The sequence below is a fragment of the Leptonychotes weddellii genome, chromosome 5, assembly GCF_054177405.1.
Source record: "Leptonychotes weddellii isolate Sample4059 chromosome 5, ASM5417740v2, whole genome shotgun sequence".
Taxonomy (NCBI): domain Eukaryota; kingdom Metazoa; phylum Chordata; class Mammalia; order Carnivora; family Phocidae; genus Leptonychotes; species Leptonychotes weddellii.
In genome coordinates this window covers 71,895,248-71,914,509 of record NC_138373.1, presented here as the reverse complement: position 1 = coordinate 71,914,509, position 19,262 = coordinate 71,895,248, and the positions used below count along the sequence as shown (strand labels likewise).

Sequence of the window (19,262 nt, the reverse complement as noted above, 5' to 3'; positions counted from 1 at the left end):
TTTGAGCAGTGCTGCTCTCGGTTGAAGACCGCCTCTCCCTGTACAAGGCATCACTCAGCATCTACTGTAAGGCCAGCAGCAACTGTCTGAAAATGTTGGGAATGGATTGGGGGTCCCTCCTCTTTGCAGTTTGTGCCAGGCTTGGCACCTGCTTAGAGATGGGGTTTCCTGGCCACTTCATCTGCTCCTTCCGCTGGTGCAGAGGTCTCTTTGCATGGAACAAAGTCAGAGGGATGCCTTCGATATGTGGCCAGTGCCGCCCTCCCTGATAAACTGTTGGTGGAGAGGCTGCGTGGAAAAGGCACTGACTTGAAGTCCCGTCCTTCCGGGTGTGAATCCTGGCTCCTGACTTTTACTTAACAGAGTGGCAAGTCATTTACAATCTTTGAGTCTGATTTTTCTCACCTGTAAAACTGGGTTAGGAGGGCGGTTGGGAGGACTGGCGGTGACAGTGGCGGGGCCATGGAAGTTGCTTTAATAAGTGGTACTTTGATGACCGCTGTTAGAAGCTTGGGGAGAAAAACTATGAATCATATTATGAACGGAGAGATGCTATAGGAAATCAGCACACACTGGGAGCAATTTTAAGACCTCAGTGTCCACATTCGGAGGCCCATAAGATCAAACAAATAAGGGGGTTGTATTAGAAAAATTTCTCTTTTTCTTTAGTTCAAAAATTGAGTGAATTTGCCTTTGTTAGACTATTACCCACTTTCACCACGAGGTGACAGCAAAGCACAACCCACTGTCCAGCTCACTCATTCCAGCCACCCTGTTAATTCTCTTCAGGAACAGTATCCAGTGGGGAAGTGAGAAGCCCTAAAGACTCATGATTTCTGCCCTTTCTATCACACGGGAGTCTGAGGAAAGACAGGAACCAGAACCACCAGAACCAAGGCTACATAGTTCTATAGTGGAAATCCTGGTTTCCTGAGTCCGACTGGGCTCCTTCAGCCCTATTTGCCTCCCTCCCTCCAGTGAGGTGGTCTTGGAAAGTGTGGCACCCCTGTTTGGGGGATGCTCACTTACCCTCCTAAATCTAGTAGTGACACTTTCCTAGCTGGTACCTAGTTCAGCTGCTATGAGGAAGCCCTTGGCAGTTGGGAAACATGTTCATCTCTCTGGTCCTTTGATGCCTGGTTTTCTCACTGACCCAATATGAAGAGTAAAAAGACTTTGGCATTGCTTTTTTGAAATGGGGAGTTTGGGGCTCTGGGGCCCATCCAGGGTGGGCCTCACATGTGGGCACTGTAAATCCTATGAGATGTAATTTTAAAAGGCCCAAAAACCTTTCTGTCTCAAAAATATCTCTGACTCCTTATATGATTGGTCACCTAATCAGATTTACTGACATATAATAAGCATAAATTCATTTTGGTTAACAGGAGTTTTAGAAAGCTTACAGACTTATAAATCCTCATAGGAAGTCATTCACCCCTTAGTATGAATTATTGAATCAGATTCTTTCCTCCTTAACAAACATTTAGTTGAAATCAGCTGCGTTGAGCTGGAAGTATTGATGGGATAGGGAGAACGAACAAAGGATAGTTGGAAGGCAAAAAAGATTTTGGAGAATGGGTCAGTATGGTGTTCATGCAAGGGGGCTGGCGGGGGGCGGGGATGGGGCCTTTTCACAGAAGAGTAACAAAACCAATTTTTTTCTACTTCATAATTTTTCTTGAAGCTGTCCAAGACCTAGTACCATGTTCTTGGCATGAACCATTCTTCCTCAGGATGTCCCAGGTTGATGAATAGTGACAACGATTTCTGCCTATTTTCTTCCAAAGTCTTGGAAGGGCATTTGTTAACTTTATCTTATTCTTCTGGTGTCCCAAAGGAACAAACACTAGGCAGAGATGGTTCTCTTCATTTTGAACATGATGTTCAAGCGACGTTTCCCAGTTGGGGACTGCTATCCTGGCTTACCCTACATGTCTGCCCAGTCCTCATCTAGATCCTGTTCATCCCCTGTGTTGTGCTTTTATTTTTCTATCTCCAGGGATTTTTTTTTAATGCTTTAGGGCTCTCTGGGTGTTTTTGGCTGGGCTGGTGTTATTTGATCTTCTCTCCCAAGTCGGAGCCAGGACTGAGGTGAGGCCTGGAAACCCTCTTCTTTCCTTTTAAGGTTATGCTTTGTCCCCTCTCTAGCTGTCACTTGTGGAACTAACTCCACACCCCTGTTGTCTATAGCAGTCCTCCTCCAGTACCAAGGTCCTATTTTAATACTGTAATCCATCAGTGAGTCAGGGCAGAAAGGAGCCATGTGGTTTGTCAGTGAGAGCGCAGGAGGAGGAAATGGGAGCTGCTCAGTGGTGGCATTATCTCATGACCAAGCTGGGATTGAAGTTTATGTCCACTGGAGTGGGGTTGGGACTCACCCCTGGGCTGGGGGAGGGCCACCTGAGCCATGGGTGTGCAGGACTTTTTGTCAACGGGCTGAATATCCTGGAGAGAGGTAAAAACAGCCAGCATGCAGACCAAGAGGTGTGGGAGCCTCCACTCAGCCTGCTCGAAGGAGAAGGGGTAGCTCATGTTCTGCTGAGGTGAGCTGAGGTGAGCTAAGGTGAGGTGAGGTGAGGCGAGCAGGACTCTGTCTCCTGGAATCCATCCCTGTGCATCACTTTTGTCTCACATAATGTTTCCAATAAGGAGACTTATTGTCTGGTGTCCATCGGTGGTAGGTGTGGGTGTTGGAGAGCTCGCTGAGCTTCCCCAGCAGATGCATCGGTCATTCTTAGAGTAGCCACTAGGTGGCAGGCCCTGGACTTAAGTCAGAGCAGATGAATCTTGGGGGAGAGGGATGGATATGTGGGAATGAACCCTAATTGTGACAGCTTATGAAGGCTGTGATAGAAAGACATTGGTCGCCCCCTCCCTGTGCCTCCCAAGCTGCCATCTTCCCTACTGGGCGCCTAAGCTCATTGTCTTCTGAGAATGGGACATGGCAGACCTGCCTCTTCCTCATTGTCTGTGCTCCAACCCTCCCCCTTGACTTAGGTGTTGAGGACTTAGGGTTGGGTGAAGGTGGTGGTTAAGCAATGGAGGCTATTCTTCCCATCCCTTCCCAACACACACACACACACACACACACACACACACACACACACACACACACTACTTTAGCCTCTGGTCCCTGACACAAAAGCCCTTTGTTCAGGCCAAGACTGCCCTGTCCCCAGGACTTTGTCTGGTTCCAAGTCCTGGGAACTCAGGCTTGTCTGAGTAGTGACTGGAGCAAACGGATCCTGACATACCAGGAGCTTCTCACCCCTTAGGTAGCTCTGGCACCAAAGTGTCATGGTCCCTCCACCTGAGGGTGACCCAGGGTTCTTTTCAATCACCTATATTAGGCCATGCCAGAGCAGATGTCCAGGGCTGCCTCCTGGGGCTGGGACAGAAGCATGTCTACACACTGGGGTCAGAGTGGGTTTGGACAGCTCTTCTGGAGCCTATTGGGGCCAGTGGGTCTTACTTCTTTTGTCCCCCTGGGCCCTACAGACCTGAAGAGTATAACATGCTCACATAGTGCTTTCTTTGTGGGCGGAGGGCAGGGAAGCAGAGCATACCCCCGTGGAGGGTGTCAGAATCTCGGGGGACTGGGTGAGGAGCGGGCTTGCGGACTTGAACAAGCCCCCAGACTCTGGTTTTGGTCCATCCCTGTCTATGGCCAGTAGGCAGCCTTCACCCCCAGCATATTAAATGCATTTAAATTTTATTAAATATATCATCCATCTTTTCTGTTGTAAACATAATACAGGCTCATTGATGAACATTTGGGAAAAAAACTTTAAAAACCAAAGAAGAAAATAAAATTCCCCTATTCCTCTATCGCTTGGATTTGGATTTGGATGGAACTTCTGTATTTCCTTCTAGTCTTTTTTTGACATACATATATATATGTGTGTGTGTGTATAGTTTTCATATATATATATATATATATATATATATGTAGGTTTATAATTGGGACCATATGTATGTACAGTTTTCCCTGTTTGAAAAATGAACAGCATCAGTATCTCTCACAGCATTTAAGAGTCTTCCAAAGGGCCTTTCCAATAGCTCCAGAGCACACCGTTACCTGGCGATTCCTTAATGGAGTTCATCATTTTCCTATTGTCAAACACTTGGTTGTTTCCATTTTTTGCAATGATAAATGATTCTACGTTAACCTTTGTCCCTAAGTCTATTTCCTTTGGAGAAATCCTCTGCGTGGAATTACTGCGTCTAAGATATGCACATTCCAGGGGCTTTGGCCATAGATTACCAGTCTCCACCACGGTCCCAGCAGGGTATGAAGGCAGACGGTGGTCGGAGTGTCTCCAGCTGAGCGGCGACAGGGTGGGGGGAGGTCCGTGTGGATGGATGCGCATGTTTGCTGAGCCCCAGCCTGCATGTGGGTTCCCTGGCCTGGCCTGTGGCCGAGGCTGTCTTCCTAGCAGGGCTTTAGATCACTCACTATGGCCCCCAAGACATTTGGCTTCCTTTCCCTTAGGTCCGACATGAGAACAAGTGTGTGGCGCTGGAAAGGTGTCCCTGCTTCCACCAAGGCAGAGAGTATGCCCCAGGAGAAACTGTGAAAATTGACTGCAACACTTGGTGAGCCCCCGGGAGAGGCTTGCCTGGGGACCGAGCCATTGGGGTGGGGTGAGCGGGAGTGGGGACGCGGGAACCGACACAGCCACAGGGCCTCTGGCACTTGCCTCCAGCACCCTGGGGGAACATGGTTATTCTTTTTCCTTTTCTCTGTGCCACTGTTTCTCTATCTGTAAAGTGGAGGAGAATCTGTGTCCTCTCCTGTGCTGACCCTGCATAGACATTCTCCCGGAGAGTAGTGTTTCCAAGCAGGACCTTGGCCCATATGGGTCATTGCATGTGTGAACAAGCTGCCAAAAGGCATGGGGTTTGGAAGGTCCCTCTCTGGACTCATACTGTCCTCTAAGCATACTGCAACTGTCCTTGTAATGGCATGGTTCAAAAAAGACCTTCTGAGGGAGGCTGGTTTTCTTCTTCTCTGTGGCCACCCTTCACTGGCTCACTCATCATGCCATGACTTCTGGGCTGTGCGCAGCTTCAGGGGAAGGCCCACGTGGACAGAGGCGGGAAGGGCTAGCACCTGGAAGGGGCTTAGCTGTCTCTCGGGCCTGAGGTCTGAGCTTACCACCTCTGATGCACAGAATGGGCTTCCTGATGTCAGCTCTGGTTACAGGGTGGTGGGGGATGTGTGCTGTGGCAGTGAGCAAATAACTGTAGATTTAAACAGAGCTATGTACACACAAAACCTCTCCTGGCAGAAGTTGATGGTTGATCACTGTTTTCCCAGCTCAGAACTTTCCTTCTGTTGTGTCTAGTTCTCCCCGTTCACCTCAGAGGGCTCTCAACCTCAGTGTCTCTGTTCTGTAGAGATCCCATGGCCATGGCCATTCTCAGCAACTTCCAGGGAGGCTGAACTTCAAGCAAATTCATAGCAGGGGGTCCTCAGAGCATCTGGGCTTCTTCCCCTGGCTACCCGATCCCCTTGGGGGACCTGTTTGCTTCTTTGCTTCACTTTTCCCCTTGTAACAGGAGAGCAGCATGGCTTCCCTCTCTCCTCCTTGGCCTTGCGCTCTAAAAATGTGACCGTTTATGACTGCAGACTGCCTTCCCACCTCCACACCCCGCAGGTCCTTCACTTCTAGAGGCTTCCTGGAGGGTTGGGTGGCACCCCACAGCAATCTGTTCCTTCATTGTCTCTCGTTCCCCAATGCCCCAAAGAGCCCCCCACGCCACAGTACCCCGCTGGTCATCCTGGCCGTTACTGTTCCTAGCGTCTGTCGGGACCGGAAGTGGAACTGCACGGGCCACGTGTGTGACGCCACGTGCTCTGCCATCGGCGTGGCCCACTACTTCACCTTCGACGGGCTCAAATACCTGTTCCCCGGGGAGTGCCAGTACGTCCTGGTGCAGGTGAGAGTGAGGGAGGGCGGGGATGCTGTCTGTCTCTCGGAGGGGCCAGGAGCTGCTGACTGCCCTTTGGGGGTTTCTGGGTCAGACTCTGCTGTTCTGTCTATAGAAAGAGTCCCGGGGCTGATTTCTACTGCAGCAATTTTCCAGCCCATAAAAGAGGGGCCTGAAACTCAGAGCAATGGTCCATTTTCCTTCAGCTGACCTGGAGACTCACGAGGACAGGGCAGAAGCTCCTTTGTTGACTGGGATGGGTGTGGGGGCAAGGCAACCACCAGCCCAAGTTAGCACCCACATGGAGTTAGAAAAACGCATCGGTTCCTTCTGGCAGACACAGCCTGTCAGGACGCACAGTGGGAAGGGGAGCCCAGGCTAGACCGAGCCCTGTCACCCTCACTGCTAGTGCCCTGGTGAGCGGCCCAGGACAGGACAGTTGGAATAATCTCTGGAGTCGGCTTCCTGCCCTATGATCCTATTGTCCGCCATTTCCATTTCCAACCTAGTGCCGTTCAGAAGGGGGGCAGGGTACAGAAAAGTCACATTGCCCAGGAAATCCTAGCTGGTGAGTGAGGGCACCGGCCCCTCTACCTCCCTCTCTCCACCGTGTGGACTCCTGTAAGCTCCTCTTGCTGGTTGACACCAAAGTGAGTAAGCAAGGAGGTATGAGTGCTTTTCTCATGAGGGATGAGACAACTTGACTGTGAAGCTTTAAACAAATGTGGTCTCTCTGTCTCCATTCTCGGGAGGAGCGGGAGGAGCTTGGCGTGGTCTAAAGGGAGGACCACAAACCCCTAGGAGCCTCAGCCCCAGAGACAGACCTGTGGGGCCCCATGAGTCAGGCAGTGAGGGTGCCTGAGCATGCATGTCTGCAGAGCATGCTGGGAGGGGGGCGGAACCAGCAGTAGCGCGAGCAGCTTGCACAGAGCATGCTGGGAGTGGGGCGGAACGGGCAGCAGCACTGAGGCGCTGTGCGCAGAGCATGCTGGGAGTGAGCAATAACACCAACTAACCGAGCCTCTATCTCCCATGCCCCAGTGTGGCCCCAGAGAGGCATGCAGTGTATTGGGGACACAGGGCATGTACATCATGACATGGTTTTACTGACACTTATGAACCTGGCATGTATTCTGCTCTGGAACTTTGCTGCAGATTATATATGGCAGCCCGTCTTTTGATTATCTGCCTCCCAACCTTGGTAGCAAAAGATGAGGTACACCAGCCCTAGAACTCAACCACCCAGCCAATTTCAAATATGAGCATCCAGAAAACATGACTAATTCAGTGCCATGAGAAGTAACTGGCCAGATCTACTGCTCCCCAGCTTTTCCCCCGCCCAGACAAAGCTTTCCCAAGTGGGCCAGTTTTACAGTCCCTTTCAAATTGTGCTTCTTTGTGGGTTGCTTGTTTTCCTTCATAGCTAGTCCTTTTGTCCCTTCTGATACTTTGTCCTGGATCCTCCCTTTTCTCCCTTCTTCCTTATCAAGACTTGACTCTTTTTTTTTTTTTAAGATTTTATTTATTTATTTGACAGAGAGAGATAGCGAGAGCAGGAACACAAGCAGGGGGAGTGGTAGAGGGAGAAGCAGGCTTCCCGCTCAGCAGGGAGCCCGATGTGGGGCTCGATCCCAGGACCCTGGGATCATGACCTGAGCTGAAGGCGGATGCTTAACAACTGAGCCACCCAGGCGCCCCGACTTGACTCTTTTTTAGCCAAATCTCAGCTGATGACAAGAACCATGTATAAAGCACCTGTATCTTTGTTCCCTCATTTACCCTCCACAATCCCATTAACTCAACACAGACCCATTTAACTTAATCCCAGTATTGGCTGATTCTGTCTTTTAGAGGGGCAGATTGTGTGTGTGCATGTGTATGTGTGTGTGTGGGGGGGTGTCAAAGAGGTAAGTGACTTGCTCAATGTATCTAATAAGTGGCAGAACCAAGGCTCACACCTTTTCCTGAGTGTCTTTTTTTTTCTCCTGTCATACCACAGCAATAGTCACCATGGGGAGATATTTGCTAGAAATGTGTCCCTCCTTCCTTAATTTTCTATGCAACTGACCAGCAAGGGACCAGCACTTCTTCATCCTCTATTCCCAACCAGAGGTGGTAGCTCAGCACCATGGAGCTGTGTCAAATGACCTTTGGTTACATTTCTGGGCCAGCAGTCCAGAGGGATTCAATCAGAATTGAGAGCCACAAAGTGCCAATGTGGTCAAACTGTCCTAGTTAGCTGGGTAAGACTAAGCACTAACAGGTTCTAGGTAGGGGCCTTTAGGCTGATATGTTCAGCAAAGCATACCACAGGCCATTTCCCTCTCTCCCTCTCTCCCTCCTTCTCTTCCTCGTGCTTGCATTCTGGTTCATATGTAATGGCTGAAGATGATAAACCTGTCCGTTCTCTCCCCACCCCCATCTCGTTCTCTTTCCCTTTCTCTCAATTTCATTCTCTCTGTCCCTCTGTCACACATGCACGCACACACACATGTGCATGGAATGGTAACATCCTTTAACACGTATCCTTCAATGGTCTGAGATGGTGAGATATCCATCTTCTGATCTGGGGAGAGGTAGCAGAGATAATATTTCTCTCCTGGCACCCCCTTTCTCCAGGATTACTGTGACAGTAATCCTGGGACCTTCCGGATCCTGGTGGGGAACGAAGGGTGCAGCTACCCTTCAGTGAAATGCAAGAAGCGGGTCACCATCCTGGTGGAAGGAGGAGAGATTGAACTGTTTGATGGGGAGGTGAGTGCCAGCCTTATCCCCTCCACCCTCATACCCCCTTTGTTCTTCTGTCAGCTGATTAAGAGCAGGTATCAAGCATTGTTTAGAACTTGTGTGATGGGATATTGTACAGCCATTAAAGAGCGTGAGGTAGAGCTGTATCATGTGACCTTGACATAATCTATGAGAAGAACAAGTTGCAGATGACTATGGATAATGCAATCCCATTTTAATAAAATGAAGTGCGGAGATGTGTGTGGAAAAGAACGTGTAACTATATCTGCCAAAGAATAGTGCTTACCTCTGGAGGGTGGAGTGGGGATTGGAGGGCAGGAGGCCTTTCCCTTTCATATAGGTATCTGTATATTAAATATATAGATATAAACATACACACATATTATATATACACATACCAATATACACACGCACCCATGTGTACACACGATATACACATATCATACATACATGTGTACATATACACACACGTGTATGTACCATACACATAATACATATATATCATATCCACATATGCACATACATATATAATATACACACATTCATACACACATGTGCATATTTAACATACATATATATCACATACGTGTATACACGTACACATGTAATATATATGTACATATGTATACACATACATATATAATATATAAATAGCATGTATACATATATCATACACCATATACACATATATAATATAAACATAGATCACATATACACATACATATCTATCATATCTACATATCTATACATCTATCACATACGTGTATATCATATATACATATGTACATATACACACATGTGCACATGTAATTTGTACATATATAATATATATACAAATATACACATCGTATATATACACATAAATGACATATACACAAATATATATGTATACATTATATGTAACACACATAAACATTTATTTTGGGAAGTAATGGTGTTTTGGGGGATTTTTACCTTATGTTTTCCAGTTCTTTTCAGATAAAATATTTTTAAGGGAGCTCAAAAGAGAAGTAAAGAGATTCAGTCCTTGTGTACTAAGAGTTTATGAAGTGGTTCTCAGAAGGGCACAGAAGAACCACCTAGCATCTTAGTTATTTATGTATTAGAGAGCGCGCAAGAGAGAAACAGCATGAGAGGGGAGAAGGTCAGAGGGAGAAGCAGGCTCCCCGCTGAGCTGGGACCCTGATGTGGGACTCGATCCCAGGACTCCAGGATCATGACCTGAGCCGAAGGCAGTCGCTTAACCAACTGAGCCACCCAGGCGCCCCAAGAACCACCTAGCATCTTAAGATACTGACCCTGGAGTCCACCCTGAGATTCTGACTCACAGGTCTGGGTGGAACCCCAGAATCTGCATGTGGAGTGCCAGGGAGTGCCAGGCTCTGGGCTCAGACCTCTCCTGGTATCTTCATTTTGTTCCACGGTCTCATCCCTGCCTTCTTGCAAATATGCACCACTGATCTCAGGGGACTGGGGGGAGAATTCCCCATTATTGACTGTGGGTCAGCAGTGTCGACTCTTTCAAAGGATGGATGACCGTGGTGATATCGAATAGGAGATGCGCACTTAAGATTAGCTCTGCGTGTGGTATGTCACTAAGGAGAGAACCCTTGCAAAGGGGTGACAGGCCCTTAGCAATGACTTCAATTTTACAAATTAGTCAGCCAAACATGCTGAAATGGGCTCTAAGTATTCAGCATTGGCGACAGTTGTGCTAAGTCAAGGGCTCAGGTCAGAGTCCTTCTGGAAGCTGAAATCCGTGATTTCTGCCATGGTCTCCCTGTTCTGTCAGTGGTGACTTCTGGTGACAGGGACTCTGGGGAGCGGGAAAGGGGGAAGGAAAGGGAAGAGTCTAGTGCTCATTTATATAAACGGATAGATTTTTACATGAATTGCCTAGAGATGCTTCAAATCATATTCATGTTAAAACCAATTTAGGGGACCACATGCATTTAATGATCAAGTATCAAAAATCATTTTTTGGTACAGAGATGGCCAATCTCCTAATTATGATTTTGCTGCCACCTCTGCTGTCATCCACTAGTCATAGGATTCTTGGCCAGTGATAGGCAAAATGGACCCAGAAACATCCAGGCAGGGTGCTGGCCTGGAAGGGACATGCTCTGACCAGGTGGGGCAAACGGCCTGTGGTTCCGGAGGGCTGTGGTGGCAGGCAGGGGTGTGGGGTAGAGGGAGGAGTCAGTTACTCCTGCCTGCCCTCCACTCTCCCTGTTCTCATGCTTTGTCATCCTTCAGGTGAATGTGAAGAAGCCCATGAAGGATGAGACCCACTTTGAGGTGGTGGAGTCGGGTCAGTATGTCATCCTGCTGCTGGGCAAGGCACTCTCTGTGGTCTGGGACCACCGCCTGAGCATCTCCGTGAGCCTGAAGCGGACATACCAGGTCAGGGGATTTTCTGTTTCCTCTTCATCTTGTCTGTGACTTACTGTTTGCACCTTCCTCAGCCCACTGGCCTGCCCACCGTTGCGGGTGAGCGTGGGTGGTCCTCCAGCCCGGTCTCCCTCCTGACACAAGTATGACCATGGATTCCAGGTCCCTGGAGTCAGCTTTGGCTGTTTTCCTGAGTTAGCCTCATGTAGGAAAGATGGTGGGTGTCCCCCCACCCCCCCAACCCAGCAAACAGTTCCTTGACTAGCCTTGCTAGGCATGCAGTTTATATCCACAAAAGAAGGAAACGAAAGATCAGGCAACAGCTTTTCTTAAGGTTTCTTAACCTGAAGAGGCAAACCGATCACGTACACTATTATGATAACCCTGCGAAATGTTTTGGGGTGTGGCCTTGCCATCGAGCCATCGACCAGCCCGGTTTGAGAGCTATTTGCAGAACTGCTGATACCCTGCTTTTGTGAAAGTGATGGTATTTGTGGCCAGGTTCTGACAGCGTGTTGGGACTTTGTTTTTCTAACTGATGAGTGTGGGACAAGTGCTCTGTCTACTCTGGTGGCTGATTTAGTCTCAGGGGCATATCTGACAGCACCGGTCATCTCAGCTGCGCTGAGGTGAGGCTACATGGCCCTTACTTCTTGTGGCCACCCATTCTCTTTTTGGAAAGCATTAACAATTCATGCAGTCGTTTATTCACCAAATCCTTACTAAGTTCTAGTATGTGTCAAGCACTGTTCTGGGCACTGTGGATAAAGTAGGGAAAAAAAACATATATACATATATATATATGTACACACACACATACACACATATAGTGTATATATAATATAGATATTGTTATTATGTATAATATATATTATAAATACACATATATGTATCTATATATGTATCTACACATCCATACCGACATGTACATATATGGGTGTGTATATATATATGTTTTAACTTGTCTTAGTTTCCTGTTGCTGCTATAACAAACTACCACAAACTTAGTGACTTAAAACAGCAACATAAATTTATTATCTTAAGGTTCTGGAGGTCAAAAGTATAAAGCTGGTTGGCAGGGCTTCATTCTCCTGGAGGCTTTAGGGGAGAATCCGGTTTCTTTGCCTGGTCTAGCTTCTGGGGCCTGCCCACATTCCTTGGCCCATGGTCCCATCCTCCATCTTCAAAACGAACAGCACAGCCTCTTCCAATCTCCCTCTCTGCTCCTGTCACCTCACTCTCCTTACTCTGACGCCTCCTCTGCCCCTTGTAAGACCCTGTGATTATCCTGAGCCTACCTACATTGTTCAGGACCACCTCTCCATCCTGAGATCCTTAACCTAATCACATCTGCAAAGTTCCTTTTGCCATGTGTGGATTAGGACTTGGACATCTTTGGGGGGGGGGCATGGTGTTGCCCACCACAACCCTGGTGGAGATCATATTCTAGTGGAGCTATTATTTTAGCTTGGTTGGTCCGATAAGACCTGTCTGCAAAGGTGACATAGCAGAGCCTTCAGGGAAGGGAGGGAGTGAGTCATATAAATATCCAGACAAGAGAGTTTAGGCAGGTGGAATAGCATGTGCAAAGGCCCTCCTGTGGATGGTGTTTGGAGTGTTTGAGCAAGGAGGCCAGTGTGGCTAGAGAGGAGGGACTGGGATGAGTGGTAGTTTACAAGGACAGGAGCCATACTCTGGGGGCTATGAGAACTTTTGTTCAACAGTGAGAACATTCTTACGTGTTTCCCAATAAGTTCACCCTTGTACCAAACCAAATCTGAAATAGAACAAGTCACATCTCTCTGTGCCAAGACAGGGCTCTAAATATGTTTCAAGAGCATTGCACTGTTTCTTTTCCAGTCCAGATATTTCTAGTTCTTTACCTAGTCCTTATGTGACGGTTTCTGTTCATTCAGTAATGACTTGTTCGGGACCCGTAGCTGCACACACGTGCATGTTGTACGCATGAGAGGTGAACATGGAGACACATGAGATATGATGTCGACCCGGGTGGCATTCGGTATAGGCAGAATCCTGGCCAGCTTGTTCTGGACAGACTGCGGTCATTCAGATAATGGGCTTGCCTGTCCGCAGTAAAGTAGGACCAGAACATTCCCTCTTTGGACCTGGACACTCTCATTGACATAATGTTGAAACAGCTCTTCTCTCTGCTCAGCGCATTACTGGGGAGAGAGATGATTTATCCTGGAGCTACCAGGGCCAAGGCTGCCTGATTTCCACCTCTGCCCTTGACGGACTGTGGGATGTGGGCGGGTTGCCGTCTTTGTGAATAACCTTTGTTTAGCTTTAAGATGGGCTGCGTGAGGAAGCCTGGGAGAGACCATGGCGGGGACCTGGCTTTGCCGATTGCCCTGGTCTGCTTCTGGGTCTCTGTCCTCATCCCTCTGCTGGCCGCCCCTTCTCTGATGAGCCTGCCCCCCTGTTGCCCCGGGGAGCCCTCCTTTTCCCAAATCAGAGAGTTTGCCCTGAGGTTTATGATGCTCATGATCTCATCTTGTCTGTCAGGAGCGGGTGTGTGGCCTTTGTGGGAATTTTGATGGCATCCAGAACAATGACTTCACCAGCAGCAGCCTCCAGGTGGAAGAGGACCCGGTGGACTTTGGGAATTCCTGGAAAGTGAACCCGCAGTGTGCCGGCACCAGCAAAGTATGTCTGGGCTCTCCGTGTGGCCCAGAGCCACGAGGCCTGCTGCCCAGAACGTCCCCACCCATCTCATGGGGGCTGGAGGGGTGGGGTGGGGTGTGGGGTGGTATGAACAGCCAGGTGGCAGGGCTGGCCAGGAGGGTCTCTTGGATCCTTCTGGGTCGACTGACTGGAGGTCCGTCTGTGTCCTCTTGCCCTGCTCCTCAGGTGCCCCTAGACTCGTCTCCTGCTGTCTGCCACAACAACATCATGAAGCAGGCGATAGTGGACTCCTCCTGCAGGATCCTCACCAGTGATATTTTCCAGGACTGCAACAGGCTGGTGAGGGCTGGGGGGTAAATGGAGGCAGAAGAGTGCAGAGGGTTGGCCCTGTGGCTCGGGCACTTGGAGCATGAGCTTCGCACTGAGGATGCCACCTTGAAGGCTTGGAAATGATCTATATCATCACGTCAGCTCTTTACTCCCTTTCTTGGCTTCAGGCTGGGAAACAGAAAGCATAGTGGCCCGTGTAGGAGGAGGGCGATGCTGGTGAATCATTTTTCCTCCCACGCAAGGTGTAGCTCTTCTGGGCACCTGCCAGTGCTTCTCTTTTGGCCTCAGTCTTAGGGCTTGTCCCCCACCAAATGATCTTGTTTCCCACACAAAAGCCAGGATTTCATCTTCCTGTTCCTGCCTGGCCTGAGCACCCTCTGCCCTCACAAAACCCTTGAGCTCCGGCTTCTTGTCTGACAGAAACTCTTCTCTGGCCTAGACTCTAGGGATTTTGAGGCCTCCTTTTATGACCTCTTTTTGGGTCTTTATCTCAAATGGCGACAAGCAGTTCCCCAAAGTTGAACTCACGTTCTCTCTGTACATGCAGATGTATGTGGGTGTGTGTGTGGGTTCGTGTACCTAGTTACATATATACATGGACACAGCCACATACACACATGCTGCCCTGTGGCACCACACGTGGGAGCGACTGGCTGAATTCCTGTACCTCAGCGCTCCTTCTCTTCCCATCCCCTGATTGGTAGTCCCTGAGGATGCTCCAGAGAGTATACAGAAGTGCCCGGTTAGGTGGAAACCCTGGGCATCTGAGTTGGAGGAATGCCGAGAGCCAGGCGGCCAGGGAAATCAGGGTTGCTGGAGTGTCTTGGACACAATGACCCACTTAGTGTCTGGATTCATTCCTATCACCACTACCTTGGAGAAGGCCCGTGTGGGCAGCTGTGTGTGTGGGGGCGGGGGAGGTGGGAAGTGGTTACTGTGGTTCAGTGTGGGTGGGGGGTGGGTGGGCTTGGGGGCAGAGTCCAGGGGGGCCCAGGCCAGCCCGGCTGTCTAGTGGAATAGCACCACAGCACCTCAGCGAGGCAATGTGAGCATTCCTAATGTGTGTCCTCCTTCGCTTTGCTGAATGAGGCAAGGGAGGAAGGTGACCAGCTTGTATGTCTGTTTGTTTTATGTCGAAACACCCAAACAGCCATGAGGCCAGGAGTGGCTTATGGGGATGGCTGGCTAGTGGAGCAGGTATGTGGAAAGATGGATCGAAGAGAATGTTCTGGAAAATTCTAAGGCATATTACATTCTGTGGAAGGCCAGCAGCACTCCTGTGTTCAACTTTTCTTATTGGAGTCCAGATGAGAAGCTGGGAATTACGCCTCTGTACCCACTCCCTGTTTGGGCCACTGACCAGCATGTCTCCTTCCACCCGGGGCCCCATTGCCCTACCCTGACCCCCAGAATGTTCTCGCCCACCGAGAGCCAGAGTTGCTAAGTGCCCAGGCCTAGGTCACCATGAGGCTCCCTTGCAGGTGGACCCTGAGCCCTACCTGGACATTTGCATCTACGACTCTTGCTCCTGTGAGTCCCCCGGGGACTGCGCCTGCTTCTGTGACGCTGTTGCTGCCTACGCCCATGTGTGTGCCCAGCACGGCAAGGCGGTGGCCTGGAGGACAGCCACTCTGTGTCGTGAGTCCTCATGTCCCTTGTGGTGGCACGTAGCCTCCCTCAGACTTTAAAACCTCAAAGTGGGGGTGCAGGAGGACTCCTTTGTGGGAGAGAAGACAGAGCGCCTGTCTGGGGTTGGATGGCCGAGGCCTGAAGGGAGTTAGGACATTGATGTGAGTAGGAGGGACGGGGGACAGCGATTGAAGACATCAATATGTAGAAAAATTCCAGAAGAAGGGGAAGGTGGAGCAGCGATGAAGAGAAGAGGGAAGTCAATATAGTGATTAAATTCAGTATCTTTAATTAGATGCTTTGTATTTGCCAGTGTGAATGAGCAACACATACTTTTCTATAGAGTCTTTCTTCCTCGAGTGTGAGCAGCTGATTGTTTTTATATGGTAAACTGATTCAGAACCATTTGGTTCCTGGTTAGGTGCTTTATTTATTTATTTTTTTAAAGATTTTATTTATTTGAGAGAGAGAGTGCAAGCAGGGGAAAGGGCAGAGGGAGAGGGAGAAGCAACTCCCCACTGAACAGGGAGCCCGACCCAGGACTCGATCCCAGGACCCTGAGATCATGATCTGACCTGAAGGCAGATGCCTGACTGAATGCGCCACCCAGGCGCCCCCCGGTTAGGTGCTTCAAAACCCTGGCGGCCTCGAATCCTGGTGACTGCCATGCTGCTTAGTTCCCCGTCATCACCGTCGCCTCCCCCAGGGCCATCACCCCCGTGGGTCTCACCACCATCTCTCTGGGGGACTTGGGTGCAGTCCTGGCTTCTCGGGTTGCACAGACCGATTGTGTTCTGTCTACACAGCCCAGAACTGCGAGGAGAGGAATCTCCACGAGAATGGGCATGAGTGCGAGTGGCGCTTTAACAGCTGTGCCCCTGCCTGTCCCACCACGTGCCAGCACCCCGAGCCGCTGGCGTGCCCCGTGCAGTGTGTCGAAGGCTGCCATGCACACTGCCCTCCAGGTAGGGCGCCTGCCCCAGCGGGCTGGGCTGGGCTCTCAGGAAGGGCGCTTCCCCCTCGTGCTCGTCCTCAGCCTCGCCCAGCGCTGCCCTGTCCCCATCCCTGCCCCACTGGCCCTGCTTCTAGGTGGCCTTTCATCCAAGCCAGGCCAGCCAGGCTTTTGTCAGGTTGAGCTCCTGTGCAGTGTGCTGGGGCACCCCTATTCATGGGCTTATCACCGAGAGCACTTTCTGATAGAAAGTTCTGCCAGGATGGGAAAGTTCTGCTGAAGTGGAAAAGTTCCTCCTGTGTCTGAGGAATTGAATTTTCAGTTTTGTTTGGTGTCAATTCACATTTAAATTTAACTTGTCACCTGTGGCTACTGGCAACTCTAGGGGGTAGCACAGACATGGAGTCATCAGCTATATTCTTTGCTGGCGTGAAATGACCCTTGGAGAGAAGATTTCATTTGTCCTGAGGCTTGGGTGCGGTGAGGGAGGGTGAAGGAAGACCCCTGCCCGGTGTGGCAGAGGGATAAATCAAGGCCCAAAGAGGGAAAGTTGCTCCCTAAGTGCTGAGGTGCCCCTTGGGGGAGGCAGGCAAGAACCAGCTTCCGGGATGGGCCCCTTAAGTTAAAACTGAGTCTTCCTTGTGGGAAAGGTGAAGTTTTGCCTGCTAACGAGGGATGTGTCATGCAGGGAAAATCCTGGACGAGCTTTTGCAGACTTGCATCGACCCTGAAGATTGTCCTGTGTGTGAGGTGGCTGGTCGTCGCTTGGCCCCGGGAAAGAAGATCACCTTGAACCCCGATGACCCCGAGCACTGCCAGATTTGGTAAAACAGACCCCCTGGTGTTTGAAGTGAAGGGTTTCACTCTCTTCTCAGGGTCCTGCTCAGGGAAGAACTCTGCTGTGTGGATTGAGAAGTTGAGTGTTGAGTTTGTTTTATTTCTAGAATTTGCCTCTCTTTCTTTAAGAACAGACCACATTGCTTCCCCAGAAAACACCTCTTAAGAGGCTGGGGTTTTTAGCCTCTTCTCACTTAAGGAAGGAGGTACTCTTACTGCCCCTGGAGGTCACATCTAGTCCAAGGACAGGTGCCTTTGGAAGTCAAATTTCTTCTTTACTCAGAGCCCTAACCCCTTCGTGTGACATAGACACCCTGGGGCCACAGCCGAGGTCCCCGGATGGGACTTTCATATTTGGGAGGGAAGACACTCATCACTGCACCCCGGGCTCTCACTTGGATTGCCTCTGGGAACTGGCCTTTGTGGAGGTGAGAAGGAGTCCTCAGGGTGGGCTCTGAGTTTTCTGAAGCTCTGCTCCCAAGTAGGGAACATGTATTCAGACGTTGATGTGTTTAACACCACACCCTGACACTGATAGAGCCTTATGGGAACTTGAACTTGAGAACTTAAATTTTCTGGGGAAGGGCTGTGGCCACAGCTGCCAGAATCAGATCCTGCTGCCGCCATCTGTACAAACAAGGGGGAACACTGCCTGGGGTAAATTTTCTAGCAGACACAGGAAACTAGAAAGTATGTCACTCATGCGTTGTTAACGAAGGATTGAAGCAATAAATCGTGTGGGCCACGGGGAAGTAGGAATTAACTTCCAGTAAGATCCTGCCTGCCTTCCTTCCCCATGTTGAAACAGAGGCTGTAAGGAATAAAGAAGGGGATGAATCCAACACTGGCTTGGGGTTCTGAGCCACACAGGCATGAGAGCTTAGAGCCCTCTCCCAACCTCCCCCTGCTGGCCCGTGGGGAAGGGCATCTACCAGGGTGCATATCTTGGCTTCAGACAGCTGTGGACGATAATTCCAAAGCAGGCTGGGGACATCACCTGGGAGGCAAGCCACAGGGGACGCTTCTCAGGGCTCAGGGCACTGCTGCCTCTCGGCTTTACTGGGGGTGCTGAAGGCAAGTTACTTCGAAGGCAGAGCATCAGAATAGGAGAAAGTCCTGGCCTCTATGGGTCTCTCCCATAGGGCAACTTGATTTCACCTGTGGTCTGGCATACCTTGCCATTTCTGAGACACTGGTGAGGAGTGACCAGAAGGGACTGGAAACTTGGCCTGGTAGTGCTGGAATTTATGGGAGGGCAAAGGCCCTGCTACAGACTTGGGGTATGTGCTTGGGGCTCGGTGCAGGGCCTAGCCTCTCCCTGGCACATGACAGGTGCTCACCACATGGTTGTTGGAGGAATGATCGAGCCACTGTCTTTTCCCCTAACATCTTGGACCTTCCTGAATACTATTTCCAACTTTGTTTTGGGATAAAGTTGGGATTTTGAATCTTTGTTCATCTTTCCAAAATGTTTTCATTCCACTTTTTTCTGTTTTTTTTAAGGCCCAGTGTATTAAACATGGTACAACATTTATTCAGCTTAAATTTTGGTACAATAAATGCGGTAAAGCATTTATCTTCAATAGGACATTCACATGCCTTGGCCAGCATCAACATTTTAGAGCGATATTTGTTTTTGGAGACACTTGGGAGAGAGTTTGGATTAGAATTAAGTATTTATGCTGCTAGAGGTGTAGGTTGAAAAGACATTGACTTTGAAGGACTGTGTGGATGGCCTAGAAGCAAGAAAGAGTCTTCCTCAGGTGCTACGAGGGGTTGGAGCTTTGGCTTCTAG

At 49.6% G+C, this 19,262-nt stretch overlaps 1 protein-coding gene across 1 annotated transcript in view; it reads left to right on the top strand.

Moving 5' to 3' along the window:
- Positions 1–19,262, top strand: part of VWF (von Willebrand factor) — a gene marked incomplete at its 5' end in the record, with an annotated part of 116,797 nt that overhangs the window by 54,012 nt on the left and 43,523 nt on the right. Inside the window, 9 exons of the mRNA XM_081818923.1 lie at positions 4,493–4,596; positions 5,805–5,943; positions 8,554–8,688; positions 10,939–11,085; positions 13,600–13,740; positions 13,945–14,058; positions 15,531–15,687; positions 16,485–16,643; positions 17,319–17,454. Coding sequence (XP_081675049.1) covers positions 4,493–4,596; positions 5,805–5,943; positions 8,554–8,688; positions 10,939–11,085; positions 13,600–13,740; positions 13,945–14,058; positions 15,531–15,687; positions 16,485–16,643; positions 17,319–17,454 — 1,232 coding nt within the window. The remainder of the gene's footprint in view (positions 1–4,492; positions 4,597–5,804; positions 5,944–8,553; positions 8,689–10,938; positions 11,086–13,599; positions 13,741–13,944; positions 14,059–15,530; positions 15,688–16,484; positions 16,644–17,318; positions 17,455–19,262) is intronic.